The sequence below is a fragment of the Pelophylax lessonae genome, assembly GCF_965119305.1.
Source record: "Pelophylax lessonae genome assembly, chromosome: 8".
NCBI lineage: Eukaryota > Metazoa > Chordata > Amphibia > Anura > Ranidae > Pelophylax > Pelophylax lessonae.
In genome coordinates this window covers 84903371-84926841 of record NC_138775.1, presented here as the reverse complement: position 1 = coordinate 84926841, position 23471 = coordinate 84903371, and the positions used below count along the sequence as shown (strand labels likewise).

At 40.9% G+C, this 23471-nt stretch overlaps 1 protein-coding gene across 1 annotated transcript in view; it reads right to left on the bottom strand.

The window, feature by feature from the left end:
- The window catches only part of LOC309562158 (inter-alpha-trypsin inhibitor heavy chain H3-like), a gene marked incomplete at its 5' end in the record, with an annotated part of 129809 nt that overhangs the window by 99007 nt on the left and 7331 nt on the right, over window positions 1-23471 (bottom strand). Inside the window, 6 exons of the mRNA XM_082266283.1 lie at window positions 1408-1533; window positions 3537-3647; window positions 6073-6235; window positions 11490-11594; window positions 14092-14258; window positions 22890-22907. Of these exons, the coding sequence (XP_082122409.1) occupies window positions 1408-1533; window positions 3537-3647; window positions 6073-6235; window positions 11490-11594; window positions 14092-14258; window positions 22890-22907 (690 nt within the window). The remainder of the gene's footprint in view (window positions 1-1407; window positions 1534-3536; window positions 3648-6072; window positions 6236-11489; window positions 11595-14091; window positions 14259-22889; window positions 22908-23471) is intronic.

Below are 23471 nucleotides of genomic sequence, written 5' to 3'. Positions count from 1 at the left end.
GAGATAGCACAAGCCATTGTTCACCACTCCGGAGATCAATATATATATACAGGCGTATATTATACCTTACTAAGGTGAGAGTTTAGAGCACCTAGGGTGACACCTGGTGGAGGAGCAAGCCATAGCACGTTTGTTTGCACGGAAGCACCTTGTTGTTTAAGCTGAAAACACTTGGTTGAATTTCTTCTTTTTATGGATTTAATTAAACGGACATTCACGGACACTGCACTTTAAGAATTTATATATTTTATTGGTTTGATATATTTAATGAAGAGTGAAAGCACATAGCACCTTATGGTCTGGAATAATTGGTTTTATACTATATCAGTTGAAATACGTATTTATTTATTTGTTGGTCTACACATTGAAAGCACTCAGCACTTTTAGTTGGAATATCTGTTTAGCACGGTATAGAGTTCAATACAGTATTTATTTATCTTTATACGTCAGCATGATCAGTTTGAAGTTTGAACACACCCCCAGATAAAAAAAGACGACACCAATCAAAAAATAGCACTTTATTCTATTTTATTATCACCTAATCACACCTATTAGTTTTTTCCCCATTTTTCACTTCTGTAGCGCACCACACAACCCCACTTTTAATTCAGGTCTTCGTAAATTTGCAGTTGTCTGATACTTCTTCCATTTCAATATTATCGCTTGCACAGTGCTCCTTGGGATGTTTAGAGCTTGGGAAATCTTTTTGTATCCAAATCTGGCTTTAAACTTCTCCACAACAGTATCTCGGACCTGCCTGGTGTGTTCCTTTTTCTTCATGATGCTCTCTGTGCTTTAAACGGACCTCTGAGACTATCACAGTGCAGGTGCATTTATACAGAGACTTTATTACACACAGGTGGATTCTATTTATCATCATTAGTCATTTAGGTCAACATTGGATAATTCAGAGATCCTCACTGAACTTCTGGAGAGAGTTTGCTGCACTTAAAGTAAAGGGGCTGAACAATTTTGCACGCCCAATTTTTCAGCTTTTTATTTGTTAAAAAAGTTTGAAATATCCAATAAATTTTGTTCCACTTCACGATTGTGTCCCACTTGTTGTTGATTCTTCAGAAAAAAATACAGTTTTATATCTTTATGTTTGAAGCCTGAAATGTGGCAAAAGGTTGAAAAGTTCAAGGGGGCCGAATACTTTTGCAATGCACTATATGTATATATGTATATATATATATATATATATATATATATATATATATATATATATATAAATAAATCTGCAGAGGATCGACGTCAGGGGGTTCCAACATGGAGAAGCTAGTGAGGACCAAGTGCTGTAATGAAACTGTTGTTATGATTATGTTAAGCACATACATATACAGTACATAATCAATGTGTCATATATGACTACAGTATGGCATTTGAATATGAAATTATATATCCTGCCTGTATGTTTGCCGGTGATTCTCGATTAACATCATATGTCACAGTAAAATCTCCATCCAGTAAGGAAGTTGTACAAGTTGGACATGAACGTTGCTGATCCAAAGTTGGCTTGAATGAAACATAGCCCTGAAAAAAAAAATCAGTTGAATGGTCAATACAGTCAAAAACCATCATATATTAATGTGTAAAATATATTCAGGGATTCTTTTATTTTTTTAAACTTTTCACCCGGCCTAATATAAATAACATACAGTGGCAAGAAAAAAAGTATGTGAACCCCTTGGAATTAACTGGTTATCTGCAGTAATTTGCCATAAAATGTGATCTGATCCTCACCTAAGTCACAACAATAGACAAATACAATGTGCTTACGCAGATAACATATAAACAATTCAAATTTCTCACGTCTTTATTAAACACCCCCTAAACCTTTACAGTGCTGGAAGAAAATGTTTGTGAACCCATAGACTAACTACTTCAACTAAAGCTAATTGGAGAAAGTAGTTTGCACACCTGGAGTCCAATTGTTGAAATGAGTTTGGGAGTGTGGTTTAGAGCTATTTTGATTGATAAAAGATGTGAACCATGCCTCACAAAAAAGGTGCTCTCTCAAGAAAAAGGAAAGGGATACAAAGAAATCTCAAATTGTTTAGACATCTATTAGTTGACGGTTAGATAAACTGAAAATGGATACAGTTTACAACTGTGGCTACTCATCCTAAAAGTGGGCATCCATCCAAGGTAACTCCCAAGGCATAACACAGAATCCTCAATGGGGCAAAGAAGAACTCACAAGTGACAGCTAAAGGCTTTTAAGACATCACTGGAACTTGCAAAGATTCCTGTTTATGAGTCTACTATATGTAAAGCCCCGTACACACGCACCGATTGTTGGCCGACCGATCGGCCGTCTTTTGTCCAGTGTTGTTGTGTTGGTTGAAATGTGCTCTAGACTGCACACGAATTTTGTCGGCCAACAACAACCAACTGCAGAAGTGATGTCATGTTCTGGTCTACTTTTCGTGTGTTTTTTCTTCTCTGAGCATGCCCAGTCTTGATCATCACATTTTTGTCGGCCGAAATCTGTACTGACTGAGGAACAATCGGCCGTTCTGTTGTTGGCCAACAAAAATTTTATAGCCTGCACACCAGATTTTGTTCGGCCGAAAAGTCGCAGTCGGTTGTCGGAAGCATCATACTAACAAGCCGATAATCGGCTGATCGGACGTTGGCCGAAAATTTACAGCCAACAATCGGTGCGTGTGTACGGGTTTAAGTCTTTGAACAGGCAGGTTTTCCATTGCAGAACACTACAAAGGAAACCGCTGCTCTCCAAAAAAAAAAACATTGCTGCGCACATGAAAGTACTTTGGCAAACTGCAACGCTACTGGGAAAATGTTTTGTGGTTTGATGAAATAAAACTTGTAATGTTTGAGAAGAATACACAGCACTGAATATGGCACAAATTAACAGTATCAAAGAATAATCCCAATGTGAAGTATAGGCTTGCTTTGCTGCCTCAAGGCCTGGACCATTAGCTATCATTGAGGGGAAAATGAATTCCAAGTTAATTCCAAGGGTTTCACATACTGTAAAGACAGATATGTGTATTCACAGATAACTCTTTGATATTGCATTCTTCTTAAAGGAAAATGTATTGGTTTATGTAATTTGCTTGTTTTTTTACTGATTTATATTGTTTTTAATAAATAGAAGTCTTATTAACAAAAAAAAAAAAATGATTTAAGATAAAGTATATGATACATTCTGTTATGAAAGACTTGTACTGTGTGCATGATTGTTGGCAGCCTGTGTATATGTCAGATGATCCAGTTTCTGCTTTCTGACTAGGAGGTTGTGCCTCTTGACTGAGTTATTTGTCTCTCTGTTTAATCTGATCTCCCTGCCCTTCAGGTGTATTTTAACTGGGTTTTGTGCCTGAGAAATGCTGCTGTTCTGTTCTTCTTGGTGCTACCCGCCTGTTGCCTGCAAGTCGTAAATATGAACCTTGCAACAATTTTTATTTAACATATCAAAAAAAAAAATGTATTTTAGTACTGAAAAGAGAAAAAAAATACCGCTGTAAAAAATACCAGTGTATTAAACTTTAGAATAAATAAAAAAATACCTTTTCAGCAGAGAAAGTTTTATGGACAGCCGGTAGTAAATCATTTGTTATAAAAGTTGCATTGGCGTCTAGAAAGCTGATGCCTTGAGGTTCATGAATTTGTACTTCAATCTGAAAATGTAAATTTTGTAAAAAAAAAAAATCACATAAACAAATATTTAGGAACTTATTTGAAGAGCCAGCAAGTAGAAAGAAATAGATTAGAATTGTGGAGAAGACTATCTGTATATGGGGTGGGCAATAGTTTGGTATTGCATTTACACTTTGGGATGAATTTGGAGAATCTTACCTGTCGTTCGCTGCTTCCTGCTTCTTCCCTTCTTAGCTGTCTTCGTGTAATCTTTCCTATAAACCAGGGGTCTCCAAACTTTCTGAACAAAGGGCCAGTTTACTGTCCTTAATAGGTCAGCTGTTAGAAATCAAGGGGGCCCCATACAGCCTACCTGACAGGGCCCTCCTTCCCAGGCCCCTCCTTCCCAGCTGAAAGTGGCTTAGTACATACATTTATCAGTCCCTTTCTTTGCAGCCTCAGCAGCACAGAATAATATATAGGAAATGCTTGGAGGCTTCCTGCTCATTCACAAACTGAAGCATAGTAAACAGTTTACTATGATTCAGTGATGAATGGACACAGAAGTGATTGGTACTGATTGCTCACTGCATTCATTTAGGAAAGGAAGGGGCCAGTAAAATACACATTTACCGGCCCCTTTCCCCACTTTTTTCTGAAAAATCTCCATTTGTCCCCACAGGAGCTGCTGGTGGGAGAAGAGGGAAGCCGGAAGTGCTGCAGGGGAAAGGGGAAAATGTGGGGGGGGCCAGACAGCAGATGGAAGGGGCACATGTGCTAGGACCAATCCCCCTGCAGTGCAGCCAGAGGGAGAAAGAGGAAGGGAAGCTGGCAGTGCTGCAGGGGGAGGCAGAAGAGGAACATTGGCTGCAATAAGACTGTACAGCTGGCCCTCCTGCTCAGCAGGTGCCTGGGCCCCCCTTTTGAACTGATGGTGCTTAGGCCTAGTAGAGGGGAGCTGGCTGTGCTGCCCTATTAGTGGCCCTGGTCCTTAAGACTTTGACTAGTGTGAGTAGAAAATACCCTGGCCTTAATGGGAGTAAAAACTGCCCTATCATAGGTATTAGTGGGAGGAATATTTCCCCATTGTTGGTATTATTGTCTCCGCTGACATCCGACGCCCCATAGAAATGCATGGGGGGACCGTTCAGATCCGCCAAAAAAACGAACAGGCGGATCTGAACGGTCCGCCTGTGTGAAAGGGGCCTAAAAGGAAATTTAGTGAATGTGTCTGCTATTACACAATCTGTTCTCACCAAATAGAGCTATGTGGACTTGATCACAATTGGTGGATTGTATCACAACTTCGCTTATGGACATTTGAATGAAGGACTGGTAAATGGTGATTTTGGATCATAATTATGCACATGTTTATATGTAGTACTATTTTGATTTATGTCTAGCTAGGTTTAGTTGTTTTGATTTGGTTGTTGTTTTTTGGTATACAAATAAGTGCAGCATATTTCTATACACATATGTTGAGTGCTTTTTCACTTTATGCTTGCACCTTTAGAGTCCTTTCACACTGAGGCGCTTGAAAACTGCCCAAAAAACACTAAGCACTTTTGAAGCACTTTTCAGGCCTTAACGGTGCGCTATTTTTAAGGACACGTGACTCAAAAGCTGCTTCAAGAACCATTTTGATTTGTTTTTAAAGCATATTCAGGCGCTTTTGAGGCACTTCTTATTCATTTCAATTGAGAGAGGCGTTTTTGAGGCGCTTTTTTTTAGTGCTCCGAACATGCTCCTAAGATGCTGCTTTCAGGATTTTTTAATCGCCCCCCCCCCCCCAGCACACCGCTCCGGTGTGAAAACATTTATTGATTTTATTGGGAATAGGTTTTCTTGAGCTTTTCAGGCGCTTATTTTAGCGCCAAAGTGAAAAGTGCCTCAGTGTGAAAGGGCTCTTAGTTTATTTTTACAACTGGTGAGCAGAGTCACATTTCTCACATAGAACAGGTGTTCAGCAAAAACCTGACAGGAGTTCAACAACTTTATTATACCCAAAACCAAAAGTTTTTACTTTAAAAACACAAATTTTCCTTTTTAATTGTTTTCACCATTTAAACTTTTGTAAATATGCTAATATTTAAACAAAGAATATACAAAAACTAACATGTTAACATATTATCCGCATGCCATAGCCCTATAGCTGGGTACTAAAGGAAAGACTTCCCGATCATGTAACCACTGTGATTGGCTGTCACAATCATCACATGATCGGAAACTGGTCCCACCACCTCCTAATCATAACTAGAGGCTACTTGGTCACTGAGCTGAGAGTGCGCACAGGAACCTCATCTGTCATGAATACGTACTATGTGCAGCGTGTGGGCCTTAAGACCCATTCTTTTCACTGCTGCACATATGTATTATGTGGTGAGCAAGAGATGAAATAAGGATTAAAAAAACTCAAATGGGGTGACAAAAAAAAAAAAAAAAGATATTGTACTTTTTATGAAATACCTGAAAGTTTCTGACAAGCGTCTTTGGTTGGATTTTGATGAACATTTCATATTTCCCATGATTACGCTTCAGCATTTCTTCATAAACCAACTCAAATGTCACTTTACTTTGTGCGGCTATATTTACTGACACCGTAAATTTCTCTGTTTTTCTGCCAGATGCCCTAGAAATGACAAGAAATTAATATTTTTTTGTTAATCTTCAAATAAGGAAAATCATTAACCACTAAGGCCTCATTCACAAAGGCACTCGCCTGTAGTCTGTAAATGGCCTGTGTTTAGCGGCTGAAGTCAGCACGTGTTGCCTGCATATAGTTACATAGTAAGTCAGGTTGAAAAAAGACAAAAGTCCATCTAGTTCAACCAGTAAAGCCCATGTAAGTGCTAGGGTAATGCAGCGGCTGCATAAACACCGCTGCTCATCACTATTTTCCAGTCATGCAGATGAGAAGCCCTGAACTCGGACAGCGTGGGCTCGGGGGGCCAGTCCCCTGCACCCAAACACCTGTCAAATTGGGATGAGCAGCTATGCCATGCAGCCACGACATCCCATACACAAAAATGGGCTGACTGAATGCAGAACCTGGTGGCTTAAGCCGCATAAGCACACAACCTGTTTACGGACTATGGGCCTCAGCTCCCGGATGTATAGAGTCTTTATGGATACATAACACAAACAAATTGTTTTAAACTACAAACTGCTTACTGGCAACTATTATTATGGTGTTCCCAGGCTCCCTATATTATCAGGCATCTTGGGCACCAGAGTGTCTTAGACTGGGAAGCAGGAAACAAAAGAGTTTATATATATATATATATATATATATATATATACAGCATCTCACAAAAGTGAGTACAGCCCTCACATTTTTGAAAATATTTTATTATATCTTTTCATTTGCTGTCCCCCCAAAATAACTCAACACACAGCCATTAATCACTAAACCGGTGGAAAAAAGTGAAGATGTCCAAATTGAGCCCAAAGTGTCAATATTTTGTGTGGCCACCATTATTTTCCATCACTGCCTTAACCCTCTTGGGCATCGAGTTCACCAGTGCTTCAAAGGTTGCCACTGGAGTCTTCTTCCACTCCTCCATGACGACATCACGGAGCTGGTGGATGTTAGAGACATTGCACTCCTCCACCTTCTGTTTAAGGATGCCCCACAGATGCTCAATAGGGTCTTAGGTCTGGAGAAATGCTTGGCCAGTCCATCACCTTTACCCTCAGCTTCTTTAGCAAGGCAGTGGTCATCTTGGAGGTGTGTTTGGGGTCGTTATCATGTTGGAATACTGCCCTGCGGCCCAGTCTCCGGAGGGAGGGGATCATGCTCTGCTTCAGTGTGCCACAGTACATGTTGCCATTCATGGTTTCCTCAATGAACTGTAGCTCCCCTGTGCTGGCAGCACTCTAGCAGCCCCAGGCCATAACACTCCCATCACCATGCTTGACTGTAGGCAAGACACACTTGTCTTTGTACTCCTCATCTGGTTGCCGCCACACACGCTTGACACCATCTGAACCAAATACGTTTATTTTGGTCTCATCAGACCACAGGACATGGTTCCAGTAATCCATGTCCTTAGTCTGCTTATCTTCAGCAAACTGTTTGTGGGCTTTCTCATGCATCATCTTTAAAGGGGCTTCCTTCTGGGAAGACAGCCATTCAGACCATTTTGTTGCAGTTTGAGGCGTATGGTCTGAGCACTGACAGGCTGACCCCCCTCCCCTTCAACCTCCGCAGCAATGCTGGCAGCACTCATACATCTATTTTCCAAAGACTATCTCTGGATATGAGGTTGAACACGTGCACTCAACTTCTTTGGTCAACCTGGCGTGGCCTGTTCTGAGTGGAACCTGTCCTGTTAAACCGCTACATGATCTTGGCCACCGTGCTGCAGCTCAGTTTCAGGGTCTTGGCACTCTTCCTATAGCCTAGGACATCTTTAGATTCTCAGAGAGAGCCATTTGGTGCCATGTTGATCTTTCAGTGACCAGTATGAGAGAGTGAGAGCGATAACACCAAATTTAACACACCTGCTCCCCATTCCCACCTGAGACCTTGTAACACGAACGAGTCACATGACACCGGGAGGAAAAATTGCTAATTGGGCCCAATTTGGACATTTTCACTTAGGGGTGTACTCACTTTTGTTGCCAGTGGTTTAGAGATTAATGGAGTTATTTTGAGGGGACAGCAAATGCACACTGTTATACAAGCTCTCCAATCACTACTTTACATTGTAGCAAAGTGTTATTTCTTCAGTGTTGTCACATGAAAAGATATAATCAAATATTTACAAAAATGTGAGGGGTGCACTTACTTTTGTGAGATACTGTGAGATATATATATATATATATATATATATATACACATGCACACACAGTATCTCACATGCGATATCTGTGCGATGCAAATTCAGCCATACAGGTTGCATAGCTGAAATCACATTGCATTCACACCAAAATGGTGCAGGACCCTTTTTTGGTCCGCACTGGAATTGGATAGCATGGGTGTAAATGTCCATGCGATCTGATTGCACATTTCGCACTGCGTTTTGCTGTGCTCTGCAAACCGATTTGGGGGTGTCATTACCTTTCTATTGACACCCACAGAGAGCAGTGTAAACTGCCTGCGAGTCAGTTGCAATGTGGGAACCAGCACAGAAATGACATTGGTTCCCGCATCGCACCAGTGTGAACTGAGACTAAGAACTGTCAATATATTCTAATTTTCCAAATTTCACTTGAATCTGGAACTTTGAATTTTCTTTTCTTTTTCTGAGCAGAGTAGAAACAGCCAATCATACTTGTTTTTTTTTTGTCAGACAATCAGCATGATGTTTGCTGTACTCACATTTTACAGTTTCTTCAGGAGTTATCATTTTATAATGAATTATTGTTTTATTACAGAAGTAAACCAGCCAAAGTAATATTTGTACTACAGTAACTAAAGATAGCTAGCTTTGGAATAGTTTATTTATTTTTAAAGTTCAGTTGCATATGTTATAACCATGTTACAGTTCAGGGACAACTGTATACTGTTGTTTTGATCTGTTGCAAAAAGGTCAATGATGGACGAGATAGGGCAGAGGACGAAAGGGCTTTCAACCTACTAAGGTACTGCTGGGTATTTTACTTAGCTTCATTTTTAATGGTTTACAGTTTTCAGCATGCTTGTAGAACAGACCGTTATGTCTGCATCTCAGCATTGTTTGTTTCTTTAAAAGCCCAGACACAAGACACAGTCATTGTGTTCTATAAGGCTAAGTAAAAGTGAGCATTCTTCAAGGAAATGAGACCCACATGTATTTACAAAGGACAGGAAACTGCTTAAACAGACCCCTACCTCCGTATAATGCAAGGTTGACTCACTACGTCTGATTACTGTCATATGGGGAAAGACAGGAGCTTGCTGAGACCTATGCAGGCTGTGACCTTCAAAAAGTCAAAATTTGCACTAAAATTTAGGGCACTCTGTTGCCAGATCAGGATGTGAAGGTAGGTACAGGTTGCTTATGGTGCATTAGACCTGTTATATTCTCTACTATGGGTGTAGGGGAGTGTGGTAAGAACCCGCACTTGATGTCCTTGCTTGGTGGTTGTCAGTGGTGATAAGTGTTCGGAGCCTGGGCAGGGATTTTTGTAAAGCCTTTTAAATTGGGAGCCCCACCATAAGGCTGCATGGCAACTAGGCCCTGCCAGACAGTGAGGTCCCTGCAGGGCTAAGATATATAACTAGTTGGCAAGTTTGAAGAGGGTTTCTCTCCAGTCACCGATCTGGGAAAAAACAATTTCCTATTTTTCTATGTTGGACCTGTACAGAGTCAACATGTAATCAGGAGTCGTCTTATCATTTGCTTCCCCTTCAGAGGGAAGCATATGCACTTTTCCCACTTGAGAAAGAAAGACTAATTGCATTCCTCTCTGGCAGGAATGCTGGGACATTGAGTGACCCCCTGTTAGGAAGCAAGTCTCATCTCTCACTATATTTCTCTCCCACTCTGTTACTTTATGAACTCGTAAAACTTGTTCAAGCATTATGCAATCATTACCCTGTATGGCTGAATGTCTTAGTTCTTAGTTTTTTCAATTAAGTAAATGCCCTTTCAAAGGAGCCTGTGTTTATTCTGTAGTGATGGAAGGCTACTCTTGGGTATGGGTTTGAGTCAGCAAGCAGAATGGGTTAGATAGAGGGTGTTGGGTTTCAGTTAGGCCTGGCTGGACCTCTTCCAGTACTTCCTGGGGGGAAGAGTGTGTGCGTGGCCCAATGGAAATATATGTAAAAGAATTGCAGCTGTGTGTATCATGCAAGCCAGCAAGAGAACAGACATTAAAGTGATTGTAAAGTCTATTTATTTCCTCTAAAAATAATAAACATTTTATACTTACCTGCTCTGTTGCAATGGATTTGCACAGAGCAGCCTGGACCCTCCTCTTCTCGGGTCCCTCTTCTGTGAACCTGGCCCCTTCCTCCTGTTCAGTGCCCACTCAGCAAGCAGCATGCTATGGGGGCACCCGAGTTGAGTCACAGCTCCCTGTGTCCATTTAGACATGGAGCCCCAATCTGGCCCCACCCCCTCTCTCCCCTGATTGGCTAGCTGACTTTGATTGACAGCAGGGGAGCCAATGTGTCCCAGCCAATCAGCAAGGAGAATCTCAGATGGCTGAGACACTCGTGGACACCACTGGATAGAAAGGGAACTCAGGTAAGTGTTAGGGGGGCTGGGGAGGCAGCTGCACACAGAAGGTTTTTTTATCTTAATGCATAATATCCTTATGCATATTTATCTTAATGGACATTAAGATGAAAAAAACCTTCTGCCTTTACAACTCCTATAAAAGGGGCCCCCACACACTAAATGAGAAAGAACACATTTGTTTTAAGTGCTAATATCTAGGCAAGCAAGTAGAACTTATTCTGCTAATGCAATAGAAGTACAGTGTAAAATATGGATTCTAAATTGTTGTTTGCTGCTTTTAACAATTAGCACTTAAAGTGTATGTATACCCAACACATGTTTTTTTTTTTTTTTAGTTTGGATATAGTAGGAAGGGTTAACCCATGTCATGTTATGGTTTGCTGTTTGTATCCCATTGGGGATATTTCTCTTCGCCTCCTGTCTCAGAGATGCAGCAGAAACTGAGTGGAAATCTCCCCAAAATAAGGGGATTGTACCTCCTAAACAGTTCTTACCAGAACAGGTGTCCCTATTGGAGGATTTACCCTCACTAGTTCTGGTGGTATCTCTACAATTTTGGTATTTTTCTCACTTTTGGTCTTAATGAAAATGGTGACAGCCTTTACAGAAACTTTAAGAATAGGGACTCTTTATTACATGTCCATGTGTGAACAAATTTATTAGCATATTAAATAGGTCATATAACTATAAATCATTTTTTAGTAAATAACTTACTTGACAAGTCCAGCTGTCTGACCCTTTGAGACGGCAGTTGCATACTGCTTCTTTGCAGCTTCTTTTTCTTTGATCACCCCTGAATATGTTATTCCATCAATTATCCTGCATTAAATTCACATAAGACAGTAATTAAAAATGTATCATTAAAACAAACATTTCTAACATATATATATATATATATATATATACAGTGGGTACGGAAAGTATTCAGACCCCCTTAAATTTTTCACTCTTTGTTATATTGCAGCCATTTGCTAAAATCATTCTTCATTCATTCTTCTTCCTCATGAATTTACACATAGCACCCCATACTGACAGAAAAACACAGAATTGTTGACATTGTTGCAGATTTATTAAAAAAGAAAAACTGAAATATCACATGGTCCTAAGTATTCAGACCCTTTGCTCAGTATTTAGTAGAAGCCCCCTTTTGATCTAATACAGCCAGGAGTCTTTTTGGGAAAGATGCAACAAGTCTTTCACACCTGGATTTGGGGATCCTCTGCCATTCCTCCTTGCAGATCCTCTCCAGTTCTGTCAGGTTGGTAAACGTTGGTGGACAGCCATTTTAAGGTCTTTCCAGAGATGCTCAATTGGGTTTAAGTCAGGGCTCTGGCTGGGCCATTCAAGAACAGTCACGGAGTTGTTGTGAAGCCACTCCTTCGTTATTTTAGCTGTGTGCTTAGGGTCATTGTCTTGTTGGAAGGTAAACCTTCGGCCCAGTCTGAGGTCCAGAGCACTCTGGAGAAGGTTTTTGTCCAGGATATCCCTGTACTTGGCCGCATTCATCTTTCCCTTGATTGCAACCAGTCGTCCTGTCCCTGCAGCTGAAAAACACCCCCACAGCATGATGCTGCCACCACCATGCTTCACTGTTGGGACTGTATTGGACAGGTGATGAGCAGTGCCTGGTTTTCTCCACACATACCGCTTAGAATTAAGGCCAAAAAGTTCTATTTTGGTCTCATCAGACCAGAGAATCTTATTTCTCACCATCTTGGAGTCCTTCAGGTGTTTTTTAGCAAACTCCATGCAGGCTTTCATGTGTCTTACACTGAGGAGAGGCTTCCGTCGGGCCACTCTGCCATAAAGCCCCGACTGGTGGAGGGCTGCAGTGATGGTTGACTTTCTACAACTTTCTCCCATCTCCTGACTGCATCTCTGGAGCTCAGCCACAGTGATCTTTGGGTTCTTCTTTACCTCTCTCACCAAGGCTCTTCTCCCCCGATAGCTCAGTTTGGCCGGACGGACAGCTCTAGGAAGGGTTCTGGTCGTCCCAAACGTCTTCCATTTGAGGATTATGGAGGCCACTGTGCTCTTAGGAACCTTAAGTGCAGCAGAAATCTTTTTGTAACCTTGGCCAGATCTGTGCCTTGCCACAATTCTGTCTCTGAGCTCTTCAGGCAGTTCCTTTGACCTCATGATTCTCATTTGCTCTGAAATGCATTGTGATCTGGAAGGTCTTATAAAGACAGGTGTGTGGCTTTCCTAATCAAGTCCAATCAGTATAATCAAACATAGCTTGACTCAAATGAAGGTGTAGAACCATCTCAAGGATGATCAGAAGAAATGGAAAGCACCTGAGTTAAATATATGAGTGTCACAGCAAAGGGTCTGAATACTTAGGACCATGTGATATTTCAGTTTTTCTTTTTTAATAAATCTGCAACAATGTCAACAATTCTGTGTTATTCTGTCAATATGGGGAGCTGTGTGTACATTCATGAGGAAGAAGAATGAACTTAAATGATTTTAGCAAATGGCTGCAATATAACAAAGAGTGAAAAATTTAAGGGGGTCTGAATACTTTCCGTACCCACTGTATATACAGTATATTAGGAAATGAACTAAGCTTTCCTGTGCCATTATAATTATGCAGGAAACTGCCAGGAGTGGCATGCGCCACATTACCTAAGCAAAGTGAAATATAAACTAGTACTGGTCTGCCCCTACTGTAATTAACAGAGGTAATACAGCAATTTTCCATATAGAGAACTGCTGCAGATTCCTGCCAGGGGTGACCTGTGGTACAAGATTGGAGCTGTAAGTAGACTGCTCACATTCCTTTCTCTGCTTGTGTAGTTGTTACATTACACTAGCAGAGCCTGCAGGGTTAATAATCCTCCTCCTCCCCTGCTCTGAGCTGAGTGAGGGTGGGGGAAGGGATTAGATGGCATAAAGATTGGAGCATGCAGCTCCAGCTCTCATGTTCTCTGTGCTGACTGTCATTCCTTAGCATTCCAAATTAAATGCAAATCAAAAGTAAAACAGTTCACTTACAGTACATGCACTTTATGCATATGAAATGGTATAAAAGTATAGGTGACCTTTATCTTTAAATATATCCATCAAAATCAAAAACATTTTTTTTGGGGGGGGGGGGATGATTATAAGATTACAGCTGCTATGCAAACATTCTGTATGTTCACATTTTGCAGTGGTGATGACAAGATGCAATGCTCACAAGTCTCTCCTGGAATCAAAAGCTCTTGATACTGGCATTGGGTATAAAAGGTAAGAATGGTTTTCATCTCAGTGTTCCCCACCATTATCCGCCATTCAAAACACAATTTTAGAGCTTTTGGAGTTAAATACTTACATGCTAAAATTAGTTATAAAAGCCGTTTTTGGCAAATCCACTTTGAAGATGGCCTCCTTAGACACATCGGCTCTATTAACGGCCCTGCTTGTGATGACATTATGAGCGAATCGGGATGTCACCTTACAGTCAATGTTAATACTGTAGACTTCAATATCATTCAGTGGCTGGAGAGTACAAATGCATGAAAAATTCCATATGTTATGTAAAAGTCAAAACAATATTTAAGCTCATGCACATGTCAGGGGTGGTAATATCGATCAAACTTTATTACACTTAGAAGCTCGCTGGATCCACAACTTGAAAGCTACCAACTTATCTGGGCCTCAATGAAACATTGAGTTTCAAACCTTTTTATTATAATTTATGTAATTGTCCCATTTATACACCTTCCCATCTCAATGCCCACATAATTGCCATTTATCTCTGTTAGATGTATATACTTAATTATTGTCAAAATTTAATTTTACAACACATTACTTAATGTGTTCCCCTTTTTTCCTTTGTTGTTTTTTTGTGTGTATTTGTTTTCGTGTATATTTCAATTTATTAGGTTGCTTGAAATACTGAAATTATTGTATTGTGTTACAACTATATTATGTAAGGTATGAATTATTTCATTTTTATACCCTTATGTAAATTTATATTCATTCTGCCCTGCCAGGCACTGATTTTCCATATTGATGCCAATGTAGCCTTCCCTGAATTTTTATATTATTTACCACATAGAGGGGGTAAGAAATTGCCTTCATCCCTGACTTATTGTGACAAGCTGGAACCCGCTCTTGTTTGGGACTATAATGGCAATTACATCATTTATTAATTTTGAAACCAAGATAATATTCTTAAACAATCTTGCACATTTTATTTTACAAAAATTAAATAAAATTCCAATTCACAATTTTCAAGAAAAGTTACATCACATCAAACCATTCTTGTGTAGAATGCATAAATGGTGGTCTGCGGTACATGCAGAGCTGTGACCAGTGGTACGTTTTCCAATACGTTTCTAGAATGTATATAGTATATTTCTTCATCAGGGATTACAATACCACTCTGAAAAGTACAACAAGCAATGAGGTACCATATCTCAAAATATCATGATAACAAAAAGCATTAATTTTCTAATACAATACATATATATGTGCATATGTGGAGCACCATTGCTTCTCACCTCCAAACACACCTGCAACACCCTACTTTTTGGCAGACAATCCATCCACAGCAGCCAGATCAAATACAAAAACCTTGGCAAAACCTCCTTCAAGATAGCCTCCTCTTATTAAATCCCTCTCTATATAAAAGGAATAGATACTGTATTTATGCATATACAGTGGGTACGGAAAGTATTCAGACCCCCTTAAATTTTTCACTCTTTGTTATATTGCAGCCATTTGCTAAAATCATTTAAGTTCATTCTTCTTCCTCATGAATGTACACATAGCACCCCATACTGACAGAAAAACACAGAATTGTTGACATTGTTGCAGATTTATTAAAAAAGAAAAACTGAAGTATCACATGGTCCTAAGTATTCAGACCCTTTGCTCAGTATTTAGTAGAAGCCCCCTTTTGATCTAATACAGCCAGGAGTCTTTTTGGGAAAGATGCAACAAGTCTTTCACACCTGGATTTGGGGATCCTCTGCCATTCCTCCTTGCAGATCCTCTCCAGTTCTGTCAGGTTGGATGGTAAACGTTGGTGGACAGCCATTTTTAGGTCTTTCCAGAGATGCTCAATTGGGTTTAAGTCAGGGCTCTGGCTGGGCCATTCAAGAACAGTCACGGAGTTGTTGTGAAGCCACTCCTTCGTTATTTTAGCTGTGTGCTTAGGGTCATTGTCTTGTTGGAAGGTAAACCTTCGGCCCAGTCTGAGGTCCAGAGCACTCTGGAGAAGGTTTTTGTCCAAGATATCCCTGTACTTGGCCGCATTCATCTTTCCCTTGATTGCAACCAGTTGTCCTGTCCCTGCAGCTGAAAAACACCCCCACAGCATGATGCTGCCACCACCATGCTTCACTGTTGGGACTGTATTGGACAGGTGATGAGCAGTGCCTGGTTTTCTCCACACATACCGCTTAGAATTAAGGCCAAAAAGTTCTATTTTGGTCTCATCAGACCAGAGAATCTTATTTCTCACCATCTTGGAGTCCTTCAGGTGTTTTTTAGCAAACTCCATGCAGGCTTTCATGTGTCTTACACTGAGGAGAGGCTTCCGTCGGGCCACTCTGCCATAAAGCCCCGACTGGTGGAGGGCTGCAGTGATGGTTGACTTTCTACAACTTTCTCCCATCTCCTGACTGCATCTCTGGAGCTCAGCCACAGTGATCTTTGGGTTCTTCTTTACCTCTCTCACCAAAGCTCTTCTCCCCCGATAGCTCAGTTTGGCCGGACGGACAGCTCTAGGAAGGGTTCTGGTCGTCCCAAACGTCTTCCATTTGAGGATTATGGAGGCCACTGTGCTCTTAGGAACCTTAAGTGCAGCAGAAATCTTTTTGTAACCTTGGCCAGATCTGTGCCTTGCCACAATTCTGTCTCTGAGCTCTTCAGGCAGTTCCTTTGACCTCATGATTCTCATTTGCTCTGAAATGCATTGTGATCTGGAAGGTCTTATAAAGACAGGTGTGTGGATTTCCTAATCAAGTCCAATCAGTATAATCAAACATAGCTTGACTCAAATGAAGGTGTAGAACCATCTCAAGGATGATCAGAAGAAATGGAAAGCACCTGAGTTAAATATATGAGTGTCACAGCAAAGGGTCTGAATACTTAGGACCATGTGATATTTCAGTTTTTCTTTTTTAATAAATCTGCAACAATGTCAACAATTCTGTGTTATTCTGTCAATATGGGGAGCTGTGTGTACATTCATGAGGAAGAAGAATGAACTTAAATGATTTTAGCAAATGGCTGCAATATAACAAAGAGTGAAAAATTTAAGGGGGTCTGAATACTTTCCGTACCCACTGTATATGTGCATCTAACAGAGGAACATAAAAACCTGTACGTACAGGTATGTAATGTATCTATAAAGATTGTAAAAAATGACGAATAACAATATCATTGTGTTGTCAGCAGAAATTGTATATAATCAAAATTCTATTGGGAAAGATAAGGAGGTGAAAAGAAAGGGGAAACCCCCCAGGTATAAATACTCCCCTTCTAAAAATTACCTTGCAAGGCCAGCTCAAGATATTTTAAATAATGCTTGGGATTGAAGGCTGTCTGAATGCGTCCATATCGGGAACTGAGGGAGTGAAAACAGTAGCGTGAGCATGTTGGAGGATACCAAAGGTCGTGTGGATCTCAAATGTGGATAATGGGATAGTATGATTAACAGTACATAAGGGATCTAAAAATAAAAAACAGAATTGTAATAGAGTATGAGTATGTATGTACACTTTGCCATATGGACGTATAATGGTATAAATGGCTGCTAATCCGGTGCCCAGAGACCGAAAAAGAAAGAAAAAGGTCCATAACCACAGTGCACTGGTATGTGTATAAATAAAAAGAGGAGTGTGGCAAAATAAGTAAAAGTAAATAGAGTGCTATGAAGATAACAGTGAAGAAGTGCATGTGGACAAGAATGTCATGATAAACTGTAAAGGGTGACACCAAATAGATGGGAAACCCCCTTAGAAGCAGGGAAATTAAAAGAGAATGCCAATAAGGGTAAAAAGACCAACAAAGAAATTGAGTACAGAGATTGAATAAGTGAATAAAAGTCTAACAAAAATGTTACCTATTAACCCATGGTGAATCCGTGATCCTGCAGGTAATGTTGCTGTTTCAAAGCAGAAAGTAAAATGAAAAATATGGTCCTCCAAAGTGGGGTATATATAACCCTGCATGATCGGATCTGATGCCTCCCAGTGTCACGCAGACACTCCATACAGGGGAAAACGACATCACTGGGGTGGTCAGACCCGCTCGAGTAATGGTGCCAAAATCCCTTGAAATAGGAGCGCTGGAATGGAGTACTCTGTGCCGGTATGGCGGCGTCACCGCGGTGACATCACGTATCTGGCGTGGGAGGCATGGCGCCGATGCGCTGCGGGCAAAAGCCCACCCCCTCTCCTGAACACATAGGAAGGAAGGGAGAGGGAGGGCGCCCGGGACAGATCGCAGTTCCCAAAGTTCTTGAAGAAGTGGGTTGTATCCCATGATACGCGCTGGGCCCTTTAGGATGCAAACTTTATGCTCCCACACATTGGCCTGTACATATATTGTTGTCCATTGTTTATTTTTTTTCTATAGTTATCAGATCCTGCATGTAACCAGCTCTTGTTACCATGTTTGATGTTCATGTGATACGATTTTACCTATTTGATGTATCTGCTATAATATGTATACTTTTGTAGAGACTATTGAATAAATATTTGGTTTTATATTACTCCTACTGTTGTTCATGAACCTGTGTCACTAGAAGATTAATTTTACCTATTGTTAGTTGTCCTCCTCATTTAAAGTCCCAACTCTCTTTTCTTTTTCTATAGAATTAGGGATGAAAGCACAAGGGTATCCATGCGCTTCATTCAAAGTTCAATCAAATCCCTCTTTTTTTCTGTAAATAATATGAACAAAATGACTGCTTTGAAGTGCTTATATGGAGGACAATATACACACATTCAAATACCCTTATACGCTCGTGCACTATGTATGCACTACAGCATATTTACCTATGAACACACCATACCAACAAAAAGGATAGGTTTTTATGGCTCTATATAGTAGATGACCATCCTTTTCTTTCATTCTTATTTCAGTTTTGCTAGTGACAGTTAATACAACATTTAGGCGCCCTCATATTAAATGCATTGCCAATCACAAATGGGAGTAATCCTATGAGGCTAATTAGCCAGTAATTGGACATAAGGTATATTCCCAAGATGTATATACAGTGGGTACGGAAAGTATTCAGACCCCCTTGAATTTTTCACTCTTTGTTATATTGCAGCCATTTGCTAAAATCATTTAAGTTCATTCTTCTTCCTCATGAATGTACACATAGCACCCCATACTGACAGAAAAACACAGAATTGTTGACATTGTTGCAGAGTTATTAAAAAAGAAAAACTGAAATATCACATGGTCCTAAGTATTCAGACCCTTTGCTCAGTATTTAGTAGAAGCCCCCTTTTGATCTAATACAGCCAGGAGTCTTTTTGGGAAAGATGCAACAAGTCTTTCACACCTGGATTTGGGGATCCTCTGCCATTCCTCCTTGCAGATCCTCTCCAGTTCTGTCAGGTTGGATGGTAAACGTTGGTGGACAGCCATTTTTAGGTCTCTCCAGAGATGCTCAATTGGGTTTAAGTCAGGGCTCTGGCTGGTCCATTCAAGAACAGTCACGGAGTTGTTGTGAAGCCACTCCTTCATTATTTTAGCTGTGTGCTTAGGGTCATTGTCTTGTTGGAAGGTAAACCTTCGGCCCAGTCTGAGGTCCAGAGCACTCTGGAGAAGGTTTTTGTCCAGGATATCCCTGTACTTGGCCGCATTCATCTTTCCCTCGATTGCAACCAGTCGTCCTGTCCCTGCAGCTGAAAAACACCCCCACAGCATGATGCTGCCACCACCATGCTTCACTGTTGGGACTGTATTGGACAGGTGATGAGCAGTGCCTGGTTTTCTCCACACATACCGCTTAGAATTAAGGCCAAAAAGTTCTATTTTGGTCTCATCAGACCAGAGAATCTTATTTCTCACCATCTTGGAGTCCTTCAGGTGTTTTTTAGCAAACTCCATGCAGGCTTTCATGTGTCTTACACTGAGGAGAGGCTTCCGTCGGGCCACTCTGCCATAAAGCCCCGACTGGTGGAGGGCTGCAGTGATGGTTGACTTTCTACAACTTTCTCCCATCTCCTGACTGCATCTCTGGAGCTCAGCCACAGTTATCTTTGGGTTCTTCTTTACCTCTCTCACCAAGGCTCTTCTCCCCCGATAGCTCAGTTTAGCCGGACAGCCAGCTCTAGGAAGGGTTCTGGTCGTCCCAAACATCTTCCATTTGAGGATTATGGAGGCCACTGGGCTCTTAGGAACCTTAAGTACAGCAGAAATCTTTTTGTAACCTTGGCCAGATCTGTGCCTTGCCACAATTCTGTCTCTGAGCTCTTCAGGCAGTTCCTTTGACTTCATGATTCTCATTTGCTCTGAAATGCATTGTGATCTGGAAGGTCTTATATAGACAGGTGTGTGGCTTTCCTAATCAAGTCCAATCAGTATAATCAAACACAGCTGGACTCAAATGAAGGTGTAGAACCATCTCAAGGATGATCAGAAGAAATGGAAAGCACCTGAGTTAAATATATGAGTGTCACACCAAAGGGTCTGAATACTTAGGACCATGTGATATTTCAGTTTTTCTTTTTTAATAAATCTGCAACAATGTCAACAATTCTGTGTTTTTCTGTCAGTATGGGGTGCTATGTGTACATTCATGAGGAAGAAGAATGAACTTAAATGATTTTAGCAAATGGCTGCAATATAACAAAGAGTGAAAAATTTAAGGGGATCTGAATCTGTGCTCGCCGCGAGTGCGCAGCGGGGAGAATCACAGATCGTGGTGAATGGCCAATCACAGCGGCCATTCACCACGTGATCGGATCATCCAATGAGAGATGATCTCATATGTAAACATATGAGATCATCTCTCATCGCCGGCGCTCCTTCCTCACACAGAGCCTGCGTGTGAGGAAGGAGGGAGAGCTGCACAGCGCCAGGGACAAAGAGACATGTAATCAGGGCACTGATCACCAGTGCCCTGATTACTAAAAGGTAAAAAACATACACAGTGCCCCCCCATCAGTTCCCACAGTGCCCGCCATCAATGTCCCCCATCAATGCCCACAATCAGTGCCCATAGTGCTGCCAGTCAGTGCCCATCAGTGCCTGCTCATCTAGGCACTGATAAGCACTGACTGGCAGCACTATGGGCACTGAGTGTGGGCACTGATGGTGCTGCCCATCAGTGCTCATCAGTGCCGCCCATCAGTGCTCATCAGTGCCACCCGTCAGTGTCCATCAGTGCCATCCGCCAGTGCCCATCAGTGCCGCCTCTCAGTGCCCATCAGTGCCGCCCGCCAGTGCCGCCTCTCAGTGCCCAGCAGTGCCACCTCAGTGCCCAGCAGTGCCACCTCTCAGTGCCCAGCAGTGCCGCCTATCAGTGCTCATCAGTGCCGCCTATCAGTGCCACCTATCAATGCCGCCTATCAGTGCTCATCATTGCGGCATATTAGTACCTCCTCATCAGTGCCCATAAGTGCCACCTCATCAGTGCCCATCAGTGCAGCCTATCAGTGCCCATCAGTGCCGCCTCATCAGCGCCCTTCAGTGAAGGAGAAAAATTTATTTTCAAAATTTACTCACAGAAAATAAGAAAAACTTTTTTTTTTTTTCAAAATTTTCTGTCTTTTTTCTTTTTTTTTGTAAAAAATAAAAAACCCAGAGGTGATTAAATACCACCAAAAGAAAGCTCTATTTGTGTGAAAAAAATGATAAAAATTTCAAATGGGTACAGTGTAGCATGACCGCGCAATTGTCAGTCAAAGTGTGACAGCGCTGAAAGCTGAAAATTGGCCTGGATGGGAAGGGTGTTTAAGTGCACAGTAGGCAAGTGGTTAACATTCACATGCTGAATATATGCTTTTGTGTTTCACTGTTGTTGTGTGCAGACAGCATGCTCACTTTGCACCCCCTACACACTGATCAAGCTTTCACTGACAACTTCAGGTCACTATTAAGGATCAGGAGCCAGTGGGAAGGATCCAAATCATGTGACTGCTGTCACAGCCATTCAAAGCATTTACATCAGGAACTCCCCTTCCCATTGTTCAGAGTGCCCTAAAGTGGTTGTAAATACTGAAGGTATCTTTCTGAATTCTGTACATGAAGTTAAAAAACATTCAGTGTGCAGCTCCCTCCACAGCCCCCCCCCCCAATACTTACCTAAGCCTGATCTAGATCCAGCGACGTGAATGAGACCCGAGGCTCTCCCGGGTCTCTCCCTCCTGATTGGCTGAGATGCAGCAACAGAAGCCATTGGCCACTGAGGCAGGAGAGGGACTGAGCTTCGCTCTCTGTGTCTTATGGAAACAGAGAGTTGGCTCGGGGGTGAGCACGCACGAGTGCCCCCATAGCAAGCAGCTTGGGGGCACAGCGGGGACCCGAGAAGAGGAGGATTGGGGCTGCTCTGTGCAAAACCATTGCACAGAGCAGGTAAGTATAACATCTTTATTTTTTTAAAATAAAATGTATTCCTTTATAATCACTTTAAAAGTCCAACAAGTGGTTTAAGAGAAACTAAGCTCTGGAAGCGGTGCCCAAAAAAAGGCAGAGAGTAGTCAAGGGACTAGTCACCACCATGCACTGCCTGTGCTCTCTAAGCAGCTGAACATTCCCCATTACTGTCTTATAATGCCTTGTTATGCACTTTGTCTGAGTGGAAGTGGCCATCCTGGTAGAAGCAGCGTTTTTGTTTCCCCATGTGAGAACAGTGAGCAGCACAGTAATGGCATCATTAAATCTAACCCCAAATCTCCTAAGACTAGCAATTAGAGGCAGAAATTCCTTAGATTCTCTGAAAATATATAGCTCAGAGGCTGTAGGCAAATGAGTTTTTAGGCACCCTCTTATATCAGGAAGTGCTCTGCTATTTTTCAGAAGAAATTCCAGACAAGAGTTATACTCAGGGTACTGCTTAGGTTCATTTAACATTTCTAAGTGTTCCACATAAAATAGCAAATCTTTTTTTTTTTTAATTTAGCTTGACTTTAATTTAAATTTACAAATATGTCTTACCTCTGCAACGTTTCTCTTCTGTAAATAAACACAAAGAGAAAAAATAACCCAGTTAGTTTTCTATAAAAGAAAATCTACTTTTACTATTTATAAATTACTGTCAAACTTACTACAAGGAGCACACAGTGAAACTCCACAAAGTGAATCTGAAATGTAAAGCATTTACAAAATACATAAAAATAAAAATAAGAAAAGTGCAGCACTCAATAAGTAAATATATATATATATATATATATATATATATATATATATCTTCCTTATCAAATAAACTCACAAAAATATAACTATTACTGTGTATCAAACTCATATAATATATATAAATGTGTCAAAAACAATGTCCACATGACAAATTTACTGTATATATTATATGAGTTTGCACACAGTAATAGTTACACAGTATATTTGTGGGTTTATTTGATCAGGGAGATTATTTTATATGGTTTGAGCACTGCACCTTTTTATCTTGATTTTGATATGTATTTTATGTGAGTGAAACAAATACAAAGTACTAGCAGGCTCTATATTATCAAGTATTTTGCAGATCTCATTTGTTGCCACATGTATTTGGAAACTTTAGAAAGA